A 22,400-nucleotide genomic window follows, 5' to 3' on the forward strand; every position below is an offset into this window, starting at 1 on the left:
AATTCCTCATAGACGAAATAGCTATGAACGGAAAGACCAAGAATATTTGCGTCACGGCGAGTTAACAGAATTGGAAAAAGTTTTAACAGAATGCATTTTAAACAACACTACAATAACAATACTAGCTATACAAAACAACGCATCACCAGCTATACAACATAGCATGAGACTGAATTTTACAAGATCAACATTTGCTAAGAAAACGAAACAGGATTTACATTACATACTCAGAACCATACACAAAGGCAGAATAATAATCCCATCAGATACATTACAAGCGACCAAAGTGTCAGCTGAGTTCTTTCTTACTGAAATTACCGCCATTTTTGTATCTGTACAAAGCGAATGGTAGGTAATGTATTAATGACTGATGCTTATAGAGTGTTCTAAAGTATGGAATAGACAATATCTCAGGATTTCTTGTGTTGGCATTAATGGGACGACGCTCTAAAGAGGCAATTTTTTTTATGTAGTTCCAAGCTAATTCTGAAATGGATGGCCTAATGGATGGTCAAAACGCCTAATTCAATATTTAACATAATTACGCGAATTAACTTTTTAATTAATAATTTTACAGCACATCTTTCAATTTACGAATTATAGCCGCTGAGTTCGCAAGGCGTATCCACTTGGAACAAATTCTCAGGACTGAACCAGTTTCGAGATATTAATTTTCAAAGTGTCCGACGAAATGCATGGGTGTTCCAGTTAACTTTTTGAGGAAAACGCTGTTTCATGCATTGAAGCACAAAAGTAACTGGCCTTAGCGCTAAAATAATGCCATCGTATCGACACTGGTAATAGTGCGATCGCAAAAGCGGTAACATGGAAATGGTTTGAGGAGTGGTTCTTTGTATAATTTATTTTTCCTTACGCGGAAACAATGTTCGTTTTTGCGGAGAAGGAAAAAAAATTAACGTAGCTTGCACTGGCGGCGCAATGCTAAAGAGAGAGCGGAGATGAGGGGCACCTAGATAGTCCTGGCTTTTGGAGTAGACTAAACACTACCAAGTCATCCCCAGACTTTCCCGGAATTTATTTATTATTGATTGACTATCAATTAGCTATTGATTGGCTATCGATTGTATATTGCAAGATATTGGCCACGTATTCGGGATAGGCTAAGCACTACCAAGTTATCCGAATTTATTGATTATTGATCCATTATCGATTAACTATTGATTGGCTGTCGATTGGCTATCGTAAGGTATTGGCCACGTATTTGGACTAGGCTAGGCACTACCAAGTCGTCCCCAGCATTTTCGGCAATTTATTGAATATTGATCGATTATCGACTAGCTATTGATTGGCTATCATTTGCCTATCGATAGGCAATTAGTCCCCACCATTCTTAGCTAGACTTATCCAGGCTCAGCTTCGCTAGTTCACAGCTGTATGTGCCATTGCGCTTGGACCCTTTCTGCACTGCTGCCAGGATCGGCCCACATTTTTGGATTCAGCGGACACATTAGGCCCGGCTGAAACAGCTCCGCTGTTAAAAATGAGAACTTCATCTGTTTTACTCTTCTTTGATAAGATATAGTCATGTGATAAGATATACAGTCAAGAGAGCGGTGTGGATCTGAGAACAAACGGGGATAACCGATATTCTAGTTGACATTAAGCGGAAAAAATGGAGCTGGGCCGGCCATGTAATGCGTAGGATGGATAACCGATGGACCATTAGAGCTACAGAATGGATACCAAGAGGAGGGAAGCGCAGTCGAGGACGGCAGAAAACTAGGTGGGGCGATGAAGTTAGGAAATTTGCAGGTGCAAGTTGGAATCAGCTAGCGTAAGACAGGGTTAATTGGAGATCGCAGGGAGAGGCCTTCGTCCTGCAGTGGACATAAATATTGGCTGATGATGATGATGACAGTCATCTTGCACATGTCACTTCAGCTTGGCACAGAATGCACTGAACCATGCAATGCATAACGGTCGCTTGTGCTCGAAGGCCTACTTAGGCCCTTCAATGAGCGGGCCCGAGTCTGGCCCGGGCCCATGGCTTCAAGCCCGAGTCCGGCCCGGGCCTGAGGCCTCAAGCCCGAGCCCGGCCCGGGCCCGCGGCTTTAAGCCCGGGCCCAGCCCGAGCCCACCGACAAACGCTTCGGACGGCCCGGGCCCGTGCAGTGCTCTAAGTTGCACTACACTTGCACCTTGAGAGGTATTTGTTCGGAGACCTGCATCGAGGTTGGTGGTACAGTAGCTGCTCAGTACATGCGTAAACTATTACCATGGCACAGAGCGGACGCTAAGCAGGCCTTCCTCCCGCAGGTGCGCGCCCTGTGCGACATGTCGATGGCTGAGCAGCAGGTGCGCGAGTACCTGAACCACTGCCCGCCGTCGACGGCGTCCGCCGCCGCCGCCGCCGCCGACGCTGGCCAGCAGGGCCCGCTGGGACCCGCGCCGCCACCTCAAGGGTCAGCCGGCGTGCCGCCCCCCCCGCCTGGCTGCGCGGGACGCATCCTTTCCAGGAACGCCAACGGAACCAGTCAGTGCCTCTCATCCACTCTGTAGTTGGGAGCTTTGTAAATAATATATGCCACAATAGCGTTCTACGAACCAGTTCGGGTTTTCCCAAAAACATGCGTGTGTCATGACGGAGAAGGTGGTCATGTGGGAGCAGGACATCGTGACGTTTTGCCACTCGCTCTGGCACATTCACTTCTCTGCCGTGCTATAGGATAGTCGCAAACTGACAAAGGCACACAAGACGAGCGCCACTACCAACTGGTTTATTGGACTTGAAATATCGCCTGTACAGGGTACACAAGGTAGGCGTATTAAAGGGGTGCTGGGAACCAGGAAACTAGAGCGAAAAAAAAAAACGGGACAAATATTGATAAGAAACTTTCGGTTTTGTGCGGGAATTATACCAAAAAGGCACCTTCTAAACCGTATGAAGGTGTGGATGATGTTTCGCTTATGCACCTCCCCTGGTATTTCTGTGGCAGGCTTCCAAAATTTCCACCGCGAGTGTTTTCTTGCTTATTGCTATGTCTGAAAAATGCAGCTTACATCAGCAGGAACCACTAATGGTGCACCTTCTTTATTTACAACATGCTCTTGTGCCCAGTTAACCAGGCGGTGGCTGGGGAACGTCCTGCAAGCTAGCAGCAGAAGCTATCTAAGGCGCAATTGAGAAAACATTTATGATGCTTCTTGACATATCACTCACTCTACTGCTTGCAATCAATGCGGAGGCCGGCGAGCTTGTTTGGCACCTGCCGGCAGTGTTATGCGAAACCATCCTGGATTGCGTCAACCTTCCTTGTTCGTGACCCTTTCACCTTTTGCAGAAGGGCCTTTAACCACTGCAAACACAATCCAACAGGGAACTCATCGAAAAGGCGCCGATCTGTCTACCTATGAAAACGTTTTTGCATTGTCTAAACGCACTTCTTCAAGGCTGAGACTAGGCACAGGTTTACGATAGCTCGAATCACCGTTCTCGTTTGGCTGAATCATACGGCGTCAACAATTCCTGTTCCCCGAGGCGGTAAGCTCATAAAACATGGTCGCTAAAAAATGAAATAATAATGTTAGAAACTGCAGAGAACGTTTGTAAGTTGTCTAAACCCGTGAAACTCCGCCTTCGTATGTTTTCTCTTGCTGTAAGCTGGTAACAAAAAAGAAAAAAAAAAGTATGTCAACCAAAGTTGACGTTATAGAAGAGGATGTCGACGTACACGGTATATGAATTTAGAACTTACTATAGTGGACTTCACTATAGCCATACTACTATAGGAACGGGGTGACAGCAGCCGATGCAGAAACAGCCGAGCTTCCCGGCTGGTTTCATGACGCCGCGGAAACGCGTTGGTTTATTCCTCAATAAAGTTTATTATCTCATACATTTGATCTAAATTCTGTGTCACCCCTACGTCTTATGCTAAGCTGCTTCCCTGCTAATCCACCTTCACATCAGTGGAATGGCGGGTGATGTTATTTTTTTCTCTCGTCTTTTTTGCTGCGTGGCGCACTTCCGCTGACGGTCTCGTGCTGTTGCGTTTGTCTCGTTTCGCGCAGCGCACCATTTGTAGCACTGTGCACGCGAACACCTTACAAGCGGTATGCTGCACTGAGTGAGATCACACAGCAGGATCGCGCGCCGTAACGCGATAAAAAATGACATAGTTTCGCTCTCTGCGTACTCGACTGCACGACATGGGAACAAGCAGACGAAAGGAAAGTACATCTCTCTTGCTACGATACGAAGACAGTCGGTTTGTACGTTTTATTAGTTCTGTGAACCTTAATTCGTCTACTGAAGCAACAGAGTAAACACTAGTGTTTAATTCTCCAAGTGTGACGTGTCATGTCAGCCATGACATGTTAGCCATGTCACAGCACTGCCATGTACGTAGGCGCACTTGTGCGATAGACGTTGACTCTCCGGCTGGGAGCGTGGCGCCGGCGAGGGCAAATGGCGTTTGGTTTTAAGCTTTTTCCGTGGCGGTGTAGGGATGTAATACTTAGCAGACATGATCATAAGCGCGCATTGTATGCACTGTGCATGTCAGTTCGAAATCGACAGACCAGGGGGGGGCCCTCTAATGCCATATGGCATAATATTGCTGTGACTCAGAAAAAAAAAATCACTCGCTGGGCCTCTCTTATTTTTCTTACTCGTTAGTCTCTTAAGGGTTTCCTGTCACGTTGCTCTGGGATCCATATTGGTAAAAAAGTCGCAGTTTCACCCGAAAGGCGAAGCATCAATTGCGATAGCAACTTAGTAGAGAGCTATACGAAGTAAGGATAGTAGTTTTATCCGCTGTACAAACTTGGACATGCAGCAGCACCGGCAACACACAGCACTGTTGTCGACGCCGTCGGCGTTTTGCCCGCGTTCGCATAAATGCGTGCGGCGTCGGTGACTGTTGCCGGAGCCTCTGATATAAATAGGCACTTCGTGCCGCAGCTAAACGTCGCCTCCCTTCCCTGCCCCCCCCCCCCCCCCTCCGGCCTTTCGTGCGTCAGAAGAAGGCGCGTTTGCTCTACATATATGGTGATTGTAAAGGAGGAAAGAGACGCCTACTTCTGCAGCCCTTAAGGGAGCACGGCACAGAATGCGCGTTTGTTCTCCGCCGTGCGTTCACTCCCCGTGAAAGCGCGCGTCCCTCGCGCCCTTTCACTCGCACATACAGCGTTCGGCGCGCGGCGACGATTTCATCTCCATTGACGTCATACGGAACCTCACGGCGACGACGACGGCGACGGCGACGCCGACGGCAGAAATCTGCTTTGGAGTGTCCATATAATTGCTATCGCAATAAAACGAATTAGCCCATCTTTCAAATCCCGGCCGCTTGGAGTGTGCGAGAGGGCACAGCAGATTGCCTAAGCGGAATACCTAAATGCTGATATTAAGGGTTTCAGGAATAATGCCGAAATTGTCCTGTTAGGTGACATGAATGCCCACGTACAGGGCCTAGATGGTCATACCGACAACAAAGGGAAATAAGGCTAGATGTCAGCGAGCAATGTAACCTCGTCATGAATACGGGATTTAAATGAGGGGACCAGATCATATGGGAAGTCGGAAATAGCCAATCGACGATTCATTACTGTCTGAAAACAGAAGGAATTTATGATAAACAGAGAGAAATCGTCATTGACAAGGTATGATATAGCAGCAGGAGGGAATGACCATAAGTGCATCATCTTGAAAAAGGATATGTAGTTAGAAAATAGAGCGAGGAATGAAGTTGAAACTTGGACGCTATAAAATAACTAATATAGTGACAAGAGTCAACTAAGAACTTGGCAAAGGGAAACGGAAAGAGAGGAAATATAGTGAGCTTCTAAGCGTAGTAACTAGAGAAATAAGGAAAGACGTTTGTTGGAAAGGAAGAAGGAAACCGTAAAGGTGGTGCAACAGGGAAGCGATCGATGAAGCATCACGAGAGCATAGGCAGGCAACAATGTGTAGTTGCCACCGGATGGAAAATGATAAATATACCTGTCGAAAAAATCTATGGTTCATATACTGGTACAAGGAAAAAGTAAAAGTGAACTTTGGTTGTAAGAAATCCGTGAGCAAAAGAAGGCCGCACCTACAATACTTTGGAACCACTTTAATTTATTAGGCAGCCAAGCTTGGAACAATACAACATATATAAGACGAAGATAAAAACAAACTGGAAGGGGTCGTAGCATTAAATTACATTCGAAAAATTTGAGTTGAATCATTTCACAATCAATCAAAAAGAGCTTGAATGAGAACCAGACAGAAAAGGAGTTATAGTAATGAGAAATTTCAACTGGAAAAAAGCCGAAGAAGAAATTCCGAAGCGCAGAGCCGCAGAGTTAGACGAGGTTCCCGTTAAGCTGATTGATGAGCTAGGACCAAAAAGTAAGCAAGCTCAGTTGAAAACAGTATAGGAGTATGCTTACAAGATAGGCGAATACCATACAGTTGGTGGCACGAACTTAATATTTAAAAGTAAGGGAGAAAAAGATAAAATTCACTCATATAGACCGTTGACCATTACGTCGGTAATATACAGATTAACAATACGGCCAGTAAAGTTAAAACTGAAACCACGGGCCGAAAATAATGGCATATTGGCAGATTTTCATGATGGCTTCAGTATCGCTAGACGTCTGGACTTGTCTGGTATTACTCAATGTATCCAGAGAAGAAAGGAGGCCGCTTTGTTAGACATTACCAGAGCGTGCGACACCGTCGGCCACAACATTTTGTGGGATATTGCTGAAAGCCTACAGCTTTTGATGGAGCTTTACCTGGAAAATACCGTGTGCGTTGAATCGGAAGGGATCAGAAGTGACGAAAAAGTTGATAACTACAAAGGACAAGGATTCCCTTTATCACCACTGCTGTTTGGGATGCCCGTGAAAAGGACGGAAATGGCGCTAGGAGAAGTCAATGTCGAGTTTAATCTATCATACAACCGGACAACCGGGCGGGCACGATAGTAGAGCATCAGCTCCCAGGTTAGTTTTATGCAGTCGACATTGTGTTGCTTGCTAGCAGGCAAAGTGATATGCAACGTGTGGCTAATATCTGTGGACAGGAAGGTTAGAATTCAGGGTTTAAATTTACGGTTACAAATTCAGGTTGTATGGTATTCAATGAAACCAATGTACAGAAAGTGTCAATATAGGGCCAGGAAATACTTGGGGTAAAACAATACAAATACCTAGGTATATGGATCAACGAAGGCAATACATATACGGAAATGCAGAAAAAAAAACAATAATACGAAAGGGGAAGAGAAACGCGGCCATAAAGAAACACAGAGCGCTATGGGAGTATAATAGGTACGAGGTATTACAGTATATGTGGAAAGGTGAAATGGTTCCAGGACTTAGATTTGGAAATGCGGTTGTTTGCTTGAAGTCAAGAGATAAAGTCAGGACTCTAGTGCCACCAAAGGTCACTGGGAAGCCTTGCAATGGGCGCTCACCGGACGACTACTAATGAAGCTGTTCAGGGCTGTATGGGCTGGACAAGTTTTGAACTGAGGGAAGCTCAGAGTAAAATTTATTTCGAAGAATGACTCAAAAATATGAAAGAAAGTAAATGGGTCCCGAGATTGTTGAGCTATTTGTACAGATATAATATTCACAATGGAGGAAAAGAACCAGAGAGTATGTGACCGGTATGTAACCAACATGGCAACAAAGAACGTTCAACGCAAAGAGGCTGAGACGTTGTCGTGGGTGGCAGCAATGGAAAGGAAACTGCCGGTGAGTAAATACCTAAGAGCTAAAAAATTACACCATCTTCCCGTAGGGGAACCCTGAGTAGTATGCGAAGCAGCCATGGGGTCGACTCAAGTTCCCATTAGTTTTCAGTTCGTCGTTTCCGTTAGGTTGAGGTACGTAGCTACCGTTATATTTATAGTGCGTTGCGGGAGGAGAATGACAGTAGCGGAGCGCACGCGCGCGTCATTATACCGCGAGCTACAGTGGCGCACCCCAGTGGAGTATGCAGCGCCTACCGTCGCGCCTCTAACCTAAGCTGCTTCGCATTATCGCGCGCAGAGCCGCAGGTGTTGCCATTCGTTGCGCAATCCGGAGAGGAGAGGAGCGTCGGAGAGGAGAGGAGGAATGCCGAGAGGAGAGGAGGGGGAGGAGGATGCGCAGTAGGGGTGTGGACGCCGTACGGCGGAGGGAGGGAGGGAGTGACGTAGCCCCGACCATAAGCTGCTTCGCATCTAAAACGAAATCAGTAAAGGAACAATTTATGATAACTCAAAGGGAAGTTCTTTACTTTTCGAAGTGGGATCAAGATGCCTTAGAAAGCGTAGTTATAAAGCGAGGTACATCAAGGAAGCAGAAGCATGTGCGTGCTTGGGGTTAGGGAAAGGATTTAACATGTTTTATTAGAATGTGAAGTTATCTACGCAACTGTCGGTATAGGCTCCGCTTGCCTCCTTGAATGCCTTGGGTTCAGGGATTCCGCACGGCCAATTCTATGTAAGAAATGTTTTGTGTAGACAGTGTCTAGCCTTAATCGATGAATAAGAGTTTCCATATTTCTGTCTAATGACGATGGAAATTTGAATTCAATAAGCGGATCGATATGGTATAAATCAGAGCTCTTCGAATTCTGGCCAAAGCACGTATTTCTACACATTTTGAAAGATGTTGCCCTTATAAGCCTATTGCTTCGCTTGCGGAGGCACCAAGTAATAAAACTCCGGCGTTAAGCGGCGCAGAAAGGCAACGACGTGGACGGGCGAATCTCGCTTTGGTCCGGCGAGAGACACGCCTACGTGAAGCAGAACGTCTTCGCGAGTTCGCGGCGCACGCTGCGAACTCTGCCACTCGCATTCCGGAAGCTGAGCGCGTCGCAACTCAACTGGCTGCCCAAGACACTACGGACCAAAATGCTCGTACCTTCAACGAAGCGACTCGGCTGCAGGACGCCGCTCGCCAAGCAAATCGTGCGCATTTCGCTGCAGCCAAGCGTGAGAGTTCACGAAGCGATTTCCTAACAGCCTGTTCGGTTTCGCTTGTACGGTTTGCGAATGCCCGTGGTTTATGGCGGGTATGCGCAGTGCTGCGGCGTCTCCGGCGGACGTTTCACGGTCGCGAGTCGTTTGACAACTTTCGCTTGTGTGGCAATTGTCGAGGATCCCTGTGCAGTGGTAGGGTGCCGCTGATGGTTACTTGCACCTTAATTCTTCGCGTACAATAAACATGCAACAGCTTCGGTGAAGACACGTTTCACTTTCGTGTTCTACCGATTCCTATGGTAGAGGCATCAAGCATTCTTCAACAGCGAAGCTGTTTAAGCCAGCCGTAATTTGTGGTGCGTATCAAGAAACTACCAAGAAAGAAAATAAAATTAACTTACTTGCTGAGGCGGGATTCGAACCCCCAAGGCGAGCGTCCTAACCACTAGACTGTACAGCCACGCTTGCAGAGCATGCATTTATGCGAACCATATGATTGCGTTTGAGCGTCGTCGTCTTCGTCCACAGCTGGCGCGTTCGTACGCTCGTGCTTTGCGAAGTGAAGAGGCTTTGCGCGCAGTCACGGAGTGCGTCTCCTGGAACGCGGTGTCGGCATTAGAACGCGCTGTCGGTGTTGCAAGCTGCGCTATGCAACGCGCAGTGACGGCCGTAAGTCCGAGACACCCGAAAAGAAATTATCATCTTCAAGAGTAATAAGATGAAAAGTTCGCCCGCACTTCCGGAAAATGCGGGGCTACGATCGCCCAGCTTCGCTGTTTCAAGCGTTGCGCGGCCGAGTGCAAGGTAAAGCGTTTTACATGCGGAGCATTTCTAGGCGCACATTTGCTACTCTGACAGTATCTATCTATCTATCTATCTATCTATCTATCTATCTATCTATCTAGCCGCCTCCGACTTTGTGCTGTCATGGCCGTTTCGTTAACTTGGTATGTACCAAAATTGGCACTCTATGATAATAATATATGACAAACATAAATAATAGGTGGCATAATAGGTGGTGGCGTGGAGCAGAGGTAGAACACCCGGCTTCAAATCTGAAGGTCGTAAGTTCGAATCCTGCTCCAGTCCACTACATTTTCAGGTATGGAGTGGTGCCTGACACCGGCATAGTATAGCCCCACTAGCTCTCGTCAATATATATATATATATATATATATATATATTGCCGAGAGCTAGTGGGGCTAGACTAGCTCAGGTGCAACCAAACTAGGCAGGCCCACTAAGCTTCATCAAAGTCACTTCCTCACCAGAACAGGAATTGGCCTCCCTGGTGCAGTATTCGGCCACTACCCTCATGACTCCGACTATTAACCAATGGCTCTCAGTTCCCAGTGGCTGCGGAGCACCTGACCAAGGCGGCAGTCAGACCTGCGACGTGACAGAGGGTGCTAAGAATCTCTGGGTCCGGACAGGCCGCCAATGGAAACTGAACCTGGCAACGTTCAACACGCGCACCCTCTCGAGTGAGGCTAGCTTAGCAAGACTATTTGAGGAATTATCAGGCATTGCCTGGGCTATTATCGGCCTTAGTGAGGTTATAAGAACTGGTGAGGCTTACACAGTGCTGACTAACGGCCACGTCCTCTGCTACAGAGGTCTGCCAGATAAGAGAGAATTCGGAGTAGTATTTCTAGTCCATAAGGACATAGCGGGCAACATTGATGAATTCTACAGCATTATAGAGAGGGTAGCAGTCATGGTAATAAAGCTGAATAGAAGCTATAGAATGAAGGTAGTACAAGCCTACGCCCCAACCTCCAGTCACGATGATGATGAAATTGAACAGTTTTATGAAGATGTTGAATTAGCAATGAGAAAGGTGGAAACTCAGTATACTGTAATCATGGGCGACTTCAATGCAAAAGTAGGCAAAAGGCAGGTTGGCGAGCAAGCAATTGGCAACTACGGCATCGATTCTAGGCATACAAGAGGAGAGATGTTGGTAGAATTCGCGGAAAGGAATAGGCTCCGAATAATGAATACCTTCTTCAGGAAGCGCAGCAACAGGAAGTGTACCTGGAAAAGCCCTAATGGAGAAATAAGGAATGAAATAGATTTCATACTCTCTGCCGATCCAAGCATAGTGCAGAATGTAGAAGTGTTAGGTAAGGTAAAGTGCAGTGACCATAGGTTAGTGAGGTGTAGGATTTCTCTCAATTTGAAGAGAGAAAGTGTGAAATTAGTGGAAACAGGCGAACCTAGACGCAGTAAGGGTGAAAGCAGACCAATTCAGGCTGGTGCTCACAAACAAATATGCAGCCTTAGAACAGGAAGATGACGGTAACATAGAGGTAATGAATGAAACCGTAACTAGGTTGATCTCAGAAGCAGCAATTGAAGTGGGAGGTAAGGCACCAAGGCAACCAGTAGGGCAGCTTTCCGAAGAAACAAAGGACCTAATAAAGGAACGACAAAGCATCAATGTGTCCAACTCAAGAGATCAGATAGAATTCGCTGAACTGTCAAAACTGATCAACAAGAAGAAAGTAAGGGATATTCGAAATTATAACGTGGGAAAGATTGAAGAAGCCGTAAAATATGGGCGCAGCATGAAATCAGTAAGCAGAAAGCTTGGCATAGGTCAAGGCTAGATGTATGCCCTGAAAGATAAGCATGGTAATATCATCAGCAATTTAGATGACATAGTAAAAGCAGCGGAAGAATTCTATACAGACCTGTACAGTTACCAAAACAGCCAAGCTAATTTCACTCGAAATAGTGATGAACCGGATACAGAAGCTGCTTCTATAACTAGCGATAAAGCCTTGAAAGACATGATCAGGGGAAAAGCGGCTGGAGAAGATGGAATAACAGTAGATTTAATCAAAGATGGAGGAGATATCATGCTGGAAAAGCTTGTGGCCCTTTATACGCAATGCCTCACAACTTCAAGTGTACCAGAGAGCTGGAAGAACGCCAACATTATACTTATCCATAAGAATGGAGACGTTAAAGAATTAAACAATTGCAGACCCATCAGCTTGCTTTCAGTATTATATAAAATATTCACGAAGGTAATTTCCAATAAAATCAGGGCAACACTTGACTTCAGCCAAGCAAGAGAACAGGCTGGCTTCAGCAAGGGATATTCTACGATGGATCATATCCATGTCATCAATCAGGTAATCGAGAAATCTGCGGAGTACAATCAACCTCTCTATATGGCTTTCATAGATTATGAAAAGGCATTTGATTCAGTAGACATACAAGCAGTCATAGAGGCATTGCGTAATCAAGGAGTACAGGAGGCATACGTGAATCTACAAGGATTCCACAGCTACCTTGGTTCTCCACAAGAAAATTAGAAAGTTACCTATCAAGAAAGGGGTTAGGCAAGGAGACACAATCTCTTCAATGCTATTCACTGCATGCTTAGAAGTAGTATTCAAGCTCTTAGACTGGGAAGACTTAGGAGTGACGATCGACGGCGATTATCTCAGCAACCTTCGGTTTGCAGATGACATTGTCCTATTCAGCAACAATGGAGACGAACTAGAACAAATGATTGAGGACCTTAATCGAGAAAGTTTAAGAATTGGGTTGAAGATGAATATGCAGAAGACAAAGATAATGTTCAATAGCCTGGCAAAGGAACAAGAATTCAGGATCGCCAGTCAGCCTCTAGAGTCTGTAAAGGAGTACGTTTATCTAGGTCAATTACTCGCAGGGGACCCTGATCATGAGAAAGAAATTTACAAAAGAATAAAATTGGGTTGGACTGCATACGGCAGGCATTGCAAAATCCTCACTGGGAGCTTACCACTGTCGTTCAAAAGAAAAGTGTACAATCATTGCATTATACCGGTGATAACATATAGGGCAGAAACTTGGAGGTTAACAAAGAAGCTGGAGTACAAGTTGAGGACCGCACAAAGGGCGATAGAACGAAAAATCTTTGGAGTAACGTTAAGAGACAGGAAGAGAGCGGTGTGGATCAGAGAACAAACGGGGATAGACGATATTCTAGTTGACATTAAGTGGAAGAAATGGAGCTGGGCAGGCCATTTAATGCGTAGGATGGATAACCGGTGGGCCATTAGAGTTACAGAATGGGTACAAAGAGAAGGGAAGCGCAGTCCAGGACAGCAGAAAACTAGGTGGGGTGATGAAGTTAGGATATTTTCAGGCGCGAGTTGGAATCAGCTAGGGCAAGACAGGGGTAATTGGAGATCACAGGGAGAGGCCTTCGTCCTACAGTGGACATAAATATAGCTTAAAGGTCTCTTAGGTGTAGCTAAAGGGACTCTTGAGGATGAATGTCATGGCATGCGTGTCATTTAGGTCATGAAAGAGCCGCCTACGTCTTGGTGCTCTCATGGTCGTTTCGTTAACTTGGTAGGCTCCTCGGACATTGCTTCGCATAACATCGATTCCCACAGGGCGTGGGATTTGCCGGCTTTTTTCATAGAAGTATTTTTATAGCGAAGATGTTAAGGGCTCGCCTTTCGATCGTCGCGTCCGGCAATAGAAAGAACTCTCATTGGCCGTGCGCTGTATCTGCGAGTGAAAGCGCGTGAGGGCAAGGGACGCGCGCTTTCATAGGGAGTGAACGCACGGCGGAGAGCAAACGCGACTTCCCAATGGAAGGGGAGTGGTGGGCGAGGAGGGCATCGAGGCACTCTAGACTGGTCGTGAGCTTGTTGGCGCTGAGCCGTGCTCCCTCAAGGGCTGCAGAAGATAGCGCCAACCTTTCCCTTTCCCTCAAGAACCACTTATCATCATCGTGAGCTTGCCCGCTCTCCCACTGCGGCGCATGCGCGTAGCCCTGCCTAAAGTCCCTATATAAGGAAAGTACCGCCATCTACACTTTCCTCCGCCGCCTCCTCTCCTAAAGCGCTTACTTTTTTCTTTACTTTTTGCTTGCGAAAGCCAAATCGACGGTGGCGCACCTAGAAAGTCCACGTTGAAGCTTTCAGGCCGGGCGCGCGCCGCCGCTGCCGCCGGCGACTGCGGCTGCGCAGAGGACTTTCAACATGTATCTGAGGCGGAAAAAAAGAAAATGTAAAGAACTGAAAAGCGCGCGCTATCATCGTCCAATCGGAGATACAGGACAGAGAGAAGCGGCGTTTATCAAAGGATGGCGGTACTTTTCTTCTATAGGGACTTTAGCCCTGCCGGCCTCTGCCACCGACTCTCTCTCTCTGGGCTCCCGCCCCCCTCTCCCCTAACAGTGTCGACAACGGCGTTTAGCCGTTCGTCACGTAGCCAGCGTTTGACAGCGGTTGTGTGCGGTCACACAAACAACGCGCACAACTGTTGTCGACGGCGGCGGTGGCGTTTTTCCCGCGTTCGCACCGAACGTGTGCGGCGTTGGTGACGTGTTTATGAAAAAAGTTGTCGCAGTTTCACCTGAAAGGCGAAGCATCAATTGCGATAGCAAATTTGAAGAGAGCCATACGGAGTAATGATAGCTTTATCAGCTGTATAAACTTGGACATGCAGCAGCACCGGCAACACGCAGAACTGTTGTCGACGCCGTCGGCGTTTTGCCCGCGTTCGCTCAAAATGCGTGCAGCGTTGGTGACTGTTGCCGGAGATTGTGATATTAATAGGCACTTGGTGCCGCAGCTAAATGTCGCCTCCCTTCCCTCCCCCTTCCCCCTCTCCCCCCACGGCCTTTCGCGCGTCGGAAGAAGGCACGTTTGCTCTACATATATGGTGATTGTAGAGGAGGAAAGATACGCCTACTTCTGCAGCCCTTAAGGGAGCACAGCGCAGAACGCGCGTTTGTTCTCCGGCGTGCGTTCACTCCCCGTGAAAGCGCGCGTCCCCCGCGCCCTTTCACTCGCACATACAGCGTTCGGCGCGTGGCGACGATTTTATCTCCATTGACGTCATACGGAACCTCACGGCGACGGTGACGCCGACGGCACAAATCTGCTTTTGAGTGTCCATATAATTGCTATCGCAATAAAACATGCCAACCTTTGCCGTACACCCTATGGCGGTGTACCGTAACGACCATAAAGCCATGGTCCCTGTGGTCACGAAATAAATGAAAACCACCGGATCATATATATTCATCATTCTTTAATAGTTCAAATAACCAATTACACCATCATATCTTAACAGTCATAATTGGAAATACATAATTCCCACCATAATACAGCTTCGCTGGTCATCCCTCTCCACCGCAGGGGAAGGGCTTTTAGGGGCGAAGCTCCTTAGGGTGTGGGTTTGTCCCTCCTCTGTAGTATGTAGTAGTAGTAGTAGTAGTAGTCGTCGTAGTAGTAGGTAGCCACGTCTGCTTTAAAAAAAGTTGCAGTGGCTTAGCTCGGCTATGCCAGGATATACGTAGCGTTAGCAAAGGTTCAGCTGATTATTCTTAGCTTTCCTGGTTGTCTAGATTGTCAAGGATTAGCTTGATTGTCATGCTTACTGCTGCTCCAATGACACACACGCGGTATACGTATTATGTGGCACATGTATTCATTCCTCCTACGCTCAACCGCTAATTGCCAGGCAACTACTTCGGGATCCGATGAGTCAAGCTTCTCCGTTCTTCTGCGCTGTTGAGCAGCATTTGCGCTCTCCTTCTCCATGGCTATACCACACTGGCAAACGGCAGTCAGAAGCGCAGCGGCTCTAGCGCAGTGTCAGACGGCGACTGCACAGCGAGCGCGCGCCGGCGCCAGTGCGTCTACCACGGCTACGACGTCACTCCTCTGGAATGCGCAGACCGGCGGCGGCGGAGTGCGCGAGAGGTGCCGGCTCCGGTGGCTCCGGTGCGCAAGCCGTGTGACATCACTGATCCTTGCGCATGCGCAGCACGGCTCTTGATGTGCCGCGCGAAACGGGCTTGGCTAGGCCAGTGTAGCTAACGCTACAAAAAATTCCGAAAGTTGTGTCCGTAGCGCGGAATCTAACCAGGGACCCCTCGCTTCCGAACGCGCGGCGCTAGCCACTACGCCACGAAGCGCACATGGACACACGCACCACGATGACAATAAATACCCAACATTAACGAAAGACTGCGCATTTCTAACGCGTTTGTGCTAACGCGTTACGGCCCGTGTAAGAAACTGGTGTAAGACGCTGTGGCCTCTCCGCCTTACCCCCGTATTCATAAACGCTCCTCGACTTGAACTTGAGTTGCCACCGCCTTGGGCAGCGCGTTCGAAACGCGTTGAAGGCGGTGGCAAGTCAAGTTCAAGTCGAGGAGCGTTTATGAATACGGGGGTTATACTCTCGCAGCAGTCATGTGATGGCGTCGGCAAACGCGGTGCACGTTCCGGCATGTGTAAACGGCTGCGTAAGACGCTGTGGCCTCTCCCCCTTACTAGAGAGTACTGCACGTTTCTAACGCGTTTGTGCTAGCGTCCCCTTAAGCGGGAGATGGTGCAATTATAATGAAGGGCGCTGTTATAAAATAGGAATGACGTCACATATGGCGCGTGTCATTGGTGGAAGTCAATCGTTCGATTTAGTGCGGCGAGACTGGGCGAATTACACGGAAGATTCACGGTTTACCGATGATTCCCTCCGGAGCTTCGCCCACACATCATCATTCACCCCGTGGATATGCGGTGTATTTTTTTTATTTTTTTTTTCAAGCACGGCGCGCCGCTTACGGTATCCCGCGGATCGGCCAGTCATCAGCAGTGGGTGATAAAGATTTTAATCGAAAGTCAGGAAGCCTTGCCTTACAACGGCAACACGGGCCGTGGTCGGGATGTGTTTGGTTTTTCGTCTGATGCTTAGTTGCACAGTTTCCGCCTATGGCCAATCTCGCGGAAGTATGTGGCGTCTAAACAGTACCGCTCTGGAAAGAATTGTAGCACCAGAAATGTCAATGGAAATTAATATTAGTGCTGCCGCTTTTTGTGAGTGTGTATGTGAGTGTCGCAAAAACGCATTAACTCACTTCTTTAGCCAGGAACAAAAGCGAAACGCCTTGGAAATGTACCTGTGACGTTACGTGAGTTAATGCCTCTGCTTGGACCAGCAGATCGACGTGTGCCGCGCTTGAAGAGCCGCGTCTCTTAGAGACTGCACAACAGCTGGCGTGTCCTCGCTGCCCCTTTGTGACATTTCATGCAGCGCGTATTGCCGTTGCAGCTTGGTATCGTCGCTACTTGTTTGAAACTATTTCGTGCGTCTGTTTTGGATCTAGTCCGGATTTGTTGGCCCTTAGACATTCTTCGAACGAGAAACAAATGCAGCAGCTTACCAGGCGAACGCAATAAAGGCGTCACGAGCAGTTCATGTCCCGCGTTTGTTTGTGCTTTCTTGCTTGCCTCCATGTTTCTCTTTCCCACGTCGCCCTCTCGCACGCGCTCGGTTTATCGACGCCCGCCGTGTTTCAACGACAGGGCTATCCGGGCGTTAGTCGCGCGTCGCGTTGCCAGAATAACAATGACGCCGCATAATTCACGGCTCGAGATTAGGCGCGCTCTTGCAGCGGCGAGACGAACCACGTTCGCCGCTTCTTGGTCCGCGTCGTCTCCCTTGCCCTGCTGGGCTAGCCGCGTCGCCCTTCTCCAGACACACGCAGCATGGAGATCGACTGCCGCCGCGATGAATACTCGGTTTGCTGCAGGTGCAATCCAGAATTATCTTCCACATTAGGTAGCGAGGGAGGAGGAAGTCTCCGGTGACCGTAAGACGCATTCGGCGTCTCTTGTTAAATGTCAATATGAAGCCTTAGCTCGGGCTCAACTCCGATGCCGCCTTTTGAATTACATGCAAAACGCAGAAATGCGTTGCTCAGGCTTGACCGATTTTCTGAAATTTGTTGTAATTTGTAGAGAACGGTGAATTCTAGTGTCGGTTAGAAGCGGATTTTCGAGTAAGGTCTTGAGGAGGGTAGTTGGTTCATATTTGGAACTGAGGTTTAAACAGCGCGAATAAAACAAGGACACGAAGAAAAAAATAGCACAGACAAGAGCTGTGTGTGACAAGCGCTTGTCTGTGGTATTTGTTTCTTCGTGTTCTTGTGTTATTCGCAGTGTTCAAACATCAGTACCGGTATTTTGATTTAAGGCCTGAATCTGCTCCAAAAAATTAAGGAAAATTGAAAACCATAAAAAAAAAGATGCACGAAGTTTAAAAATCCGCAACTCTTGACCGAAAATACTTGACGCAGGTACGTAAAATGCATCCGTTAGAAGATCCACAGCGCACAAATTTGATATATTAATTTTTATAATGGGTGAATTTGTTACAATGTTTGCGAGGGTTCTGCAAAAATACCTAATTAGATATTAGCGGTGTACATGAGAGGCATATAATGTATGATATATCACTGTGGCTGCTTTGGATGTAGTATTATATTGAATTTATACAATTGCGACAGAATTTTTTATTGCTGAGTGACAGAGTTGTAAACTTGATATTTTTTTCCCTGAAAGTTTGCTATTTTCAACAAGTTAAAAAAATCGATAGCATAATTGAAAAACTCACTACCTGCAGTCGCTAGATTTGCACACTTTTTTGAAGATTGTTTCGAAACCGTGAAGGTTATTCCTGTATTATAAAGAGGTGATTCAAATAACGTAGGTAATTACAGACCAATATCTGTACTTCCGTTTATGGATAAAGTAAATAAAAAACAACCAGATGTGACACTTTCACATTGCGTAAAAATATTTAACAAATAACACCTACATTGCATTGTATTTTGCAAGCTTGGGTGATATGATTTAAGAGGTCGAAGTCTCACGCTACTAAAAAAACATCTTATTTCACAAGTACAAAGTTGTATCGGTTAATAAGTTAATATCCTGCAGTTCTCAACAAATGGGTGCCGCAAGGTTCAATACTAGGTCCTTTATTATTTATATTTTACGTTAATGACCGGCCATCTTGCCTATTGTATTCTTCATGTGTTGTTGATGCGGACGACGCTACATTTCCTTCTCAATGTTCTTGCATCACAGCACTCACATCGCCCTTAAGAAAAGACCTGATATCGCTCCAGTACTGGTGCGTGCAAAATAGATTATTTATAAATGCTTCTAAATCTAGCAGTACAATCTTTCATTCCCCGAATAATAAATTAGAGATCACTAAAACACTGCACCTAAAAGAAGGAGCAATAAGAACACAGGAAGAATCATTCTCTTTTTTGATCTGTTATTTCAAGTTGCTATCATACGGCATTCGCTTTTGTATTTTCACATTTGCGAACGTTTTACAGCTAATACACTCTGCTCTTTATTTTATTTGGTCACTCTCCCAGAGAGTCCGACCTGCGGTTCTTGAACCATGGCGCCTCGTACTGTACGTGAACTTTGTAAATAAAAAAGTTGTCGCAGTTTCACCTGAAAGGCGAAGCATCAATTGCGATAGCAAATTTGAAGAGAGCTATACGGAGTAATGATAGCAGCTTTATCAGCTGTATAAACTTGGACATGCAGCAGCACCGGCAACACGCAGAACTGTTGTCGACGCCGTCGGCGTTTTGCCCGCGTTCGCTCAAAATGCGTGCGGCGTTGGTGACTGTTGCCGGAGCCTCTGATATAAATGAGCACTGGGTGCCGCAGCTAAACGTCGCCTCTCATCCCTCCCCCCCCCCTCCCCCACAGCCTGTCGCGCGTCGGAAGAAGGCACGTTTGCTCTACATATATGGTGATTGTAGAGGAGGAAAGAGACGCCTACTTCTGCAGCCCTTAACGCGCAGAACAGCGCAGAACGCGCGTTTGTTCTCCGCCGTGCGTTCACTCCCCGTGAAAGCGCGCGTCCCTCGCGCCCTTTCACTCGCACATACAGCGTTCGGCCCGCGGCGACGATTTCATCTCCATTGACGTCATAGGGAACCTCACGGCGACGGCGACGGCGACGGCTACGGCGACGGCGACGCCGACGGCAGAAATCTGCTTTTGAGTGTCCATATAATTGCTATCGCAATAAAATAAAATAAATGCACAAACCAATAAATGCAGAAATTGGGTGCAGTGGTTGCCGAGAACGTTTTCTCCTTTCTCGTGTGTTTAGATGGGAGCTAAAGCTTCCTCTTAATATCAGTGTGCCACTCGACTTACACAAGAGGCGCTTGGAACAAAAGCCATTCCTTTAGTATTGCCGCCTGACCAAGTGATCATTCACCTTTGATGCTCTTTCTGATGGAGGTGCAGAGGTGCAGAGGGGGAGAGGGGGAGGGGGGAGGGGGAGTCACGAAGCGCCGGTCATGTTTAATTCGGCTTTTCACTGTCGTTGACCAGCTGATGGATAAGTATTCTTTGTTTTCATCATCATCATCCTCATCAGCCTATATTTTATGTCCACTGCAGGACGAAGGCCTCTCCCTGAGATCTCCAATTGCCCCTGTCTTGCGGTAGCGTATTCCAACTTGCGCCTGCAAATTTCCTAACTTCATCATTCCATCTGGTTTTCTGCCGACCTCGACTTCGCTTCGCTTCTCTTGGTATCCATTCTGTAACCCTAATGGTCCACCGGTTATCCATTCTACGCATTACATGGCCTGCCCAGCTCCATTTCTTCCGCTTAATGTAAACTAGAATATCTGTTATCCCCGTTTGTTCTTTGATCCACACCGCTCTCTTCCTGTCTCTTAACGTTAGTCCTAAGATGTTTCGTTCCATCGCTCTTTGTGCGGTCCTTAACTTGTTCTCGAGCTTCTTTGTTAACCTCCAAGTTTCTGCCCCATATGTTAGCACCGGTAGAATGCAATGATTGTACATTTTCTTTTCAACGACAGTGGTAAGCTCCCAACCAGGATTTGGCAATGCCTGCCGTATGCACTCCAGCCCAATTTTATTGTTCTTCTTTCTCGTGATCAGGGTCCCCTGTGAGGAATTGACCTAGATAAACGTACTCCTTTACAGACTCTAAAGGCTGACTGGCGATCCTGAATTCTTGTTCCCTTGCCAGACTATTGAGCATTATTCTTTGTCTTCTGCATATTTATCTTCAACCCAATTCTTGCACTTTCTCGATTAAGGTCCTCAATCATTTATTCTTTATTTTAATAGCGCCTTAATTTTTCTTATTGATTCGTAATTTACTCTTCCTATTGGTCTTGTATATGTGGTAGCTTTACGTTTCAATCTACTGACGACCAGCGAAGCTTCTCCTGAGAGCATCAAGAGGGATATAGCAGTTACCTTATACTCCATTCCTGTGACCTTCTGGCTAAAACGACTTGCCTACTCGCCTAAATGATGCCTGCATGGAACTCGGCACACCTTTAATTCATAGCCTTTTCACCCCGCAAAAAGATCGAGCATCGGGTGAACCCCGTACTTGAGTGGTTCTCCGTGTAGAAGCAGCTCATCTCGAAGTTGTGCCGTCAGGCGTATTCTTAATTATGTCCTCGCAGTGGAATGGACTTCTAGCTCCAACAAGCATGAAAGTTTCAGTGGAATTAGCGAAGCACAGATGAAGGCGTAAACAACAGCCGATCGCCCTGGAGACGTCATTATTAACGTCCTTTTGACCACTTCAAATCTGTCTAAGCGAGGTCCACTTAACCTTGTCTTGCATCAACCGACGCTATTTGTAAGTGTCCTTGTCTCACCTACTCACCCTGCTTTATTTACGTTTCGCTGGCAGGAATGTTACACCTTTTTCCTGCTGTGCACACAAGATGACCTCAACTAGAATGCCAGTCACAACATGCACTGTTATTCTTGTAGATTTTATTGTTAAAGTTTTCAGAAACCGTCGTTATGGCAGCCATTGTGCTTCATTATTTTTAGGCTGCCTGAAACATTCCACTATGCCATCAAAGCAGTTATTCAGCGGTAAGCATCAACGAAACTGGAAAGAAAAACGCTTGTTTGGTCGTGCAATACGGGCCGTAGCTACGCCTATTGTTTTGTATTCTGTTGAGTCCTCCTACCCCAAAAGTCAAAAAGCAAAGTAAATGTTGTTTAACGACACAACAGTGATCTTACTTTAATATAATTTGCATCTCACCACGTACAGAGGCGTAGCCGTCACAAAGTACGTGATCCATTATAATACACTAGTTCGCTATTGACTCGGCCTCCGTTGCTTTGGTAATTAGGCTATTTTAACGACCGAAGGTATAAACTACTGACGCACTCTGCTCCGCACACGTGGCCCTAATACTAAGTATGCCTTTATTGTTATAATTAGCGACGTCTATTTATGTCGAGCGTCGCGTTACGGATAATTGCAACGACATAACAGATATTTGTTTTGCATTGCCATCTTGCAGAATCTTACGTGATGTTTTAAAGGGCCGACAGTTTCATTGATATGCGTGGTCTTTAACCAGTAGTCATTTGAAATTCAAGACTAAGTGAAATTGTATTAATCTGAAAGAACATTTTGAAGGCTTGCTGAAAACAGCGCAAAGGAATAAAAAACGGATAAGACACGGGTTGACTACGTAGTGTCGACGAATCTGATTCTTAGGTCGTAGTCTGTTTCGAACGATGCATTTGAAGAAGTGAAGATTGGGCTCGTTCGCATAGGTTCGCAAAGCGTGGTCGATAAGCCGCAACTGCAGAGAAGGGGATG

The 22,400-nt window shown here is 46.7% G+C and overlaps 1 protein-coding gene across 1 annotated transcript in view; it reads left to right on the forward strand.

Annotated features, from left to right (window-relative positions):
• LOC119456565 (NGFI-A-binding protein homolog) overlaps window positions 1-22,400 on the forward strand; it is a 624,616-nt gene that overhangs the window by 307,979 nt on the left and 294,237 nt on the right. Inside the window, exon 5 of the mRNA XM_037718396.2 lies at window positions 2,278-2,494. Coding sequence (XP_037574324.2) covers window positions 2,278-2,494 — 217 coding nt within the window. The remainder of the gene's footprint in view (window positions 1-2,277; window positions 2,495-22,400) is intronic.

This window comes from Dermacentor silvarum, chromosome 6 (genome assembly GCF_013339745.2).
Source record: "Dermacentor silvarum isolate Dsil-2018 chromosome 6, BIME_Dsil_1.4, whole genome shotgun sequence".
Lineage (NCBI taxonomy): Eukaryota > Metazoa > Arthropoda > Arachnida > Ixodida > Ixodidae > Dermacentor > Dermacentor silvarum.